The sequence below is a fragment of the Ornithodoros turicata genome, chromosome 1 (genome assembly GCF_037126465.1).
Source record: "Ornithodoros turicata isolate Travis chromosome 1, ASM3712646v1, whole genome shotgun sequence".
NCBI classification, from domain to species: Eukaryota; Metazoa; Arthropoda; class Arachnida; order Ixodida; family Argasidae; genus Ornithodoros; species Ornithodoros turicata.
Window position 1 is genome coordinate 172,693,843 of NC_088201.1, and position 5,758 is coordinate 172,699,600.

Consider the following 5,758-nt stretch of genomic DNA (forward strand, 5'->3'; position numbering starts at 1 on the left):
CTTCTAAATGTCCCAAAGTTCAACACACTCCCCCCCCGAAGAAAAGGTACTTTTCTTCTGTTAAGTGTCCACTTCACACTTCCACCTTGTAGAGCAGTTCTCCCGGACGTATTAGTACTGCTTGATTTGGGATGCGAACCTCGAAAGCTCTTGCTTTGCCGTCTTTACCGGGAAAACTTCGGACTATTCTTCCATCGACCATCTTTGCCTTGGTTTTCCGTCTTCGCGGATGATGACCAAGTCATCCACTTGAAGTATGCCTCCTTTGCGCTCGCTACAGAGGTTGCGCAGTTCTGTCAGGTACTCCGAGTATCATCTCTTCCAGAACAGTTCCAGAGATTCCACCCGTTTCTGCCACAACCTTTGTATCGTGGTGGCATTGCTTCCATACACATTGCCAGAGGGTATACCTGGCAAGGTCGTCAGTCGTTTTCCAGTCAGAAATGCTGATGGAGATAATGGCCGCTCCTTTTCATCTTCGTACACATAGGTTATTGGTCGCGAATTCAACACGGCTTCGACCTCGGTGATTGTTGTGCTGAGCTCAGCTTCTTTGAGACACCTTGCTCCGATCGTCTTTTTCAGAGCAACCTTTACTGACCTTATTAAACGCTCGTAAAAGCCGCCCCACCAAGGAGCATGAGGAGCATTGTATCGCCATTCTACTCTCCAGTCAGCAACCTTTCCCTTGACTGTTTTGCTGTTGACTACGTCCCATAACTCTCGGAGCTCCTTGTTGCTCCTTCGAAAAGTCTTTGCATTGTCACTGTAGACTATGTTGGGCATTCCCCGTCGCGCCACGAACCTCCGGAACGCTAATAGAAATGTGGATGCTGACATGTCTTGTACTATCTCAAGGTGCAAGGCTCTAGTGACTGCACACACGAATATCACGAAGTGCCCCTTCTTCGCAGATTGTCGAGTTCTTATCCACAGCGGTCCGGCGAAATCAAGTCCAATCACTGTAAACGGTTCTGCCTGGGTCACCCTTGCTGCTGGTAGCGGAGCCGGTTCTTGTCCTGAAGCTCTTGCGTTATATCGCTGACATACGACGCATTTCCTCAAAATTTTCTTGATCGCCTGACGTGCTTGCAAAATCCAGTATCTCTCCCGCAATTGCACAAGTGTATCCCTTACTCCGGAGTGGAGCAAGTCCCAGTGGCATTGTCTGATCAACAACTCCGAATAATGATCTCCCTTTGGCAATACCATGGGATGCTTCTGGTCGTAGGGCAAGTCGCTCTGCTGCAATCGGCCTGTTGACCTGAGAAGGCCTTTTCCGTCCACGAACAGCATGCTGCCTTGTAACTTTGACCTCATCGGGAGCGGTTTTTTGCTTCGCACAGCTGCTATTTCCTCTGGGAACGCGTTTGCTTGCACAGTTTTCACGCACTGTTCCTCAGCTCTTCTTAATTCGTGCGCTGTCAACGGTCCGCTTTGCCGACTTCTTTTGCGCGCTTTTTCGGTGAATCTGAAAACCCAGGCCATGACTTTGTGCAGTTTCTTCAGGGTACTGAACCTTCGCATGTCGATGACTTCGTCTGTCACCGTCGTTACTGTCTGCAATACGTGTCTTGATTCCTTTCCCTCTAGTTCGTCTTTTGCGAAGTCACCATCTGAGCTGCCACCAGGCCATTCGCTTTCATCCTCAGACAACCAGCTTGGTCCTGACCACCACGTTTTGCTTTCGATCAACTTTCGTGCGGAGATTCCTCTTGTTAACAAATCTGCTGGGTTTTCTTTACTGTTACAGTATCCCCATTCTGTTGTCCTCGTGCGCTCATGAATTTCTTTTACTCGATTGTGGACGAATTGTTTCCATCGTTGTGGATCTCCACGTATCCAGCAAAGCGCGATTTTGGAATCTGTCCACAGGTGTCGTCGAACTGGAGTGACTTGAATCTTTTCTGTGATGTAGGACGCTAGTCTTGCTCCTACCAGGCATGCCATCAACTCGAGCCGTGGAACCGTCAGTTCTTTTATCGCGCGAGCCTAGACTTCGCCATTAGCATTGTTGGGCTCTTTGTACCACTGGAATCCTCCATAACTGTATATGATACCGCTCCATAAGCTGCGGGGCTTGCATCACAGAATATATGTATCTTCGTGAACACGACATCTGCATCCTTGTCCTGGCCGCTGTACCTTGATACTTTCAGGTCTTGCAGGTGCAACAACTCTGCACACCACTGATTCCATGTTGGTTGAAGTTCTATGGGCAGTATGTCATCCCAACCAACCTTTCGTTTCCACAACAACTGGAAGAATATTCTTGCGCATACGGTGAAAGGTGCCAGCATTCCCAAAGGATCGTAAACTCGTGCGGTGATCTGCAGGACCCGTCGCTTGGTGTCTCCTCGTTCCTGATGCATGTCCCATACGTCGCTCATTGAAATCGTTAAAACGTCTTCGTCCGGTAGCCACGCTAATCCTAAGACCTTTTGCATGTCCTTCGTGTCTCCTAATGTCCTTTCACCAGACTCCGCTTGCAAGAATTGACGCACGTCATTGTCGCTTGACGCCCACTTGTGTAACTTCATGTGCGCCCGCTCCAGAATCTCTGTTGCCTCTTTAGCGATCTTCTTTGCCTCTTGCACATCAGTGGCTCCGATGACCAGGTCGTCGACGTACATGTGTTTCCCTAGGCGGCTCGCAGTCTCTGGGTACTCTTCTTCCATCGCCTTGAAATGATTCCGTAACGTAGCAGCAAGCAAAAACGGACTTGCCGTCGTACCAAATGGGACTCTCGTCATCCGCCAGCTTTCTATCTTTGGTAGTGGCACTCCTCCTTTTGGCGTTGTTTCATACCACAGGTAACGTAGGGCATCTCTGTCCTCCTTTCGTACTTCTATTTGTAAAAAGGCTTCTTGTACGTCGGCCACCAGGGCGATTTTCTTTATCCGGAAATTCATTAACAATTCCACAACATCCGGATTTAGATTCGGTCCTGCTTCTAAACACTGATTGAGCGATTTGGCAGTGACGCAGCTGGACGAACAGTCGAATACCACCCGAAGTTTTGTTGTGGTGCTCGAGTCTCTGAGAACCGCCTGATGTGGCATGTAGTACACGACGTCTTCCTCGTCACTGTATACTCTCTCGGCCATGCCCTCATCACTGTACATTCGTATAGTTTCGTCGTACCTCTTCAAGAGCTCCTGATTACGAGTGAGTCTTCTAGTCAACTGATTAAGCCTCTTCAGAGCTACTTCTTTGTTACTTCCCAAGTCCACTGTAGACTTGAACGGGAGCGCTACTTCGTAACGCCCTTCCTTCAGTTTCACAGTTTCTGAGAACTGACGTAGCACTGTATTGTCCCTTTCATCGTCGGCGTCATGTGTCACTCCAATGGATTCCAGCTGCCAAAACTTCTTCAACGTCGTATCTGTTTCTAATTCATCCAGTGCTATACGTAACACCAGAGCTTGATTACAGTGCTTGATTATTCCACTTTCTGGGCACACTCCATGAACTGTCCATCCGAGTCTTGTTTCCACTGCCCGTAAACTGCTTCCTAGTCTCAAAACTCTTCCTGTTACGAGATCCCAGTATTGATCCGTGCCTACGAGGACCTGAATATGTTCTCGACTTTCAGGGCAGACCAAGTGCTGTACTGAAAGGTTCCTTCCTTTCATTTCGTTGATTATGCTGGAACATGGTGCTACTGTGTTTTGGGTGCTGATGACGTCCGTGACAAGTACTTCCATGTAGTACTCCATACCGCCGTACATACTCTGACGCTTGAGGGATACTCGCCGAAACGTCCTCTCTTCTTGTCGTCCTCCGAACACGCCAACTCTCAATGCTTCGTGACCAACTGTCTTGCATTTCAACCTCTGAGCAGTTTGTAGTGTCACAAACGACCTCTGGCTTCCTGTGTCAAACATAACTTTGCACTTGTCCGCTCCAACTTCTCCTTTGCACCAGGCGACGACTGTCTGCAGCACGGTTGTTGGCCGCCTTGACTCTTCCACCAACTCCAAGCTTAGCTGCGCCGTCCCGCCGGTCAACTTGCCCTTGCTGGGAGAATCCTGACTTCCAAACTTGCACACTGACGAAACGTGTCTCTTCTGACATTTCCCGCATTTGACCTTCCGCCAACACCTTCTTGACACGTGATTTGGCAAAGTGCATCTGAAGCATCGTCCTGCTTCTTGCAGTTGACGCAGCTTCTCTTCATTTGGAATCGTCGCGTTGCATTCTGCAGTCACATGCTCCCGCGCTTTACAGAAGAAGCATTCTGGACTATCATCTGACGTATGAAGTAGCGCTGAGGCCGATGACGGTCTTCTGAATTTCCTTGTGTGCTGGGTCTTAGCTTCGTTGTCCTTCTGCTTATACCCTGACGAAGGCTTTTCTTCATGGGCATTCAATCTCTCCCTGCTCTCTACCTCCACTCGGAGGAACTTCATGAATTCAGTCACCTTCGTCACGTGTTGCTTGTCGGGACCTACTGAAGTGTCTTCGGCACTAACTGCCTGATTGTTACTGTTTGTAGATGTCTCCTCTTGAGCTTCCAACGTCTTTCGATTGAAGTTGATTTCTATTCCTTGTGGTACAAGCCGTATCATGAGTGAATACAGCATCGACGCAAAAGACTCCTCGGCTACGCCCAGTGCTTTCAGCGCTCTCATGTGCGATGAGATATCGTCATGAAGCTTCCGTAGTCCTTTCGTATCCTGGGCTGTCTTCACGGGCTGGAGACTCATGAGCCTGCCCATGTGGTCCTCTATCTGAAGCGACTCATCGCCGAAACGTCCCTTGAGGATGTCCACAGCATCATTATAGCATCGTTCCGTTGGCGGTAGCCCAGCAATGGCTGACGCCGCTTCACCGGTCAGTGCTGCTCGTAAATAATTGAACTTGTCGCACGTACTGAGCTTCTGGTTGTCGTGGACAACTTGTTGGAACTGCTCCCAGAACATCATCCAATTCTTGCGCTGGCCGTTGAACTTTATAATCTCCAGCTTGGGCAACCTGACTCGAACGTTCGCACTTCCAACGTCATCAGCCTGTCTCGCTTCTCGAATAGGTCCTTGTGAGCTTCTTGTCGAACTCCTTGTCGGGCTAATTCGTTCTAGCCTGAACTGTAGCCGTGCCAGCAAAGCTGTCGCTCGGTCAATATATTCGAAGCTTTCTTTTTGTTCTTCCTCAACTTCCTCTTCTGACCACAAAGATTCCAACTCCGCATCCACTCGCTCCAAATTGTCCATCTGCTTCTTTACTCGAGCAACGAGCACTTCTATGTCCTCTTCCGCTAGATCGACACCAGTGAGCTTCTCTGTGGCTTCATTGACTGTGCGAGACAATGCGCTTCTTAGCCCTCGGCGACGACGTAGCAGGTCTTCCATGTGTTCCATCTCCTGTTGTAGGCCTAGTATTTCGCAGAATGCCTCATCTAGAGTGGACGGAGATCCTTCGTCTCTTCCTTGTCTCCCGGGTTTCGGCACCAATCTTCTTTAGAAGTTCCTGTCCCGGACCTTAATGGAAGAACTCCAAGCCCAAATCCAATCGCATTTATTTCTGCGAAGCGAACTACCACACGACCTGCTTCTTCGAAATCTGGAACCCGAATGTTCAACAACACAAAAAACCAAACCCGTGCAACCTGCTTCTTCTTCGTCCTCGTCCTTCAGTCCATTGTACCAACTTCTAAATGTCCCAAAGTTCAACAGCACGTGATGCCTCCCGTGAGGGTGTCCTAAGACACCTCTGAAAGCCCAGTGCAAAGCCAGTCAAGTGTATAAGGAGAAAAAAA

At 49.2% G+C, this 5,758-nt stretch overlaps 2 protein-coding genes across 2 annotated transcripts; both read right to left on the reverse strand.

Annotated features, from left to right (window-relative positions):
- Nucleotides 1-312: 312 nt before the first annotated feature.
- On the reverse strand, nucleotides 313-1,950 carry LOC135390112 (uncharacterized). Its single transcript, XM_064620114.1, has one exon. The coding sequence runs from the start codon at nucleotides 1,948-1,950 to the stop codon at nucleotides 313-315; it is 1,638 nt and encodes a 545-aa protein (XP_064476184.1).
- Nucleotides 1,951-1,979: 29 nt separating this feature from the next.
- Nucleotides 1,980-5,360, reverse strand: LOC135390124 (uncharacterized). Its single transcript, XM_064620120.1, has one exon. The coding sequence runs from the start codon at nucleotides 5,358-5,360 to the stop codon at nucleotides 1,980-1,982; it is 3,381 nt and encodes a 1,126-aa protein (XP_064476190.1).
- Between the last annotated feature and the right edge of the window lie 398 nt (nucleotides 5,361-5,758).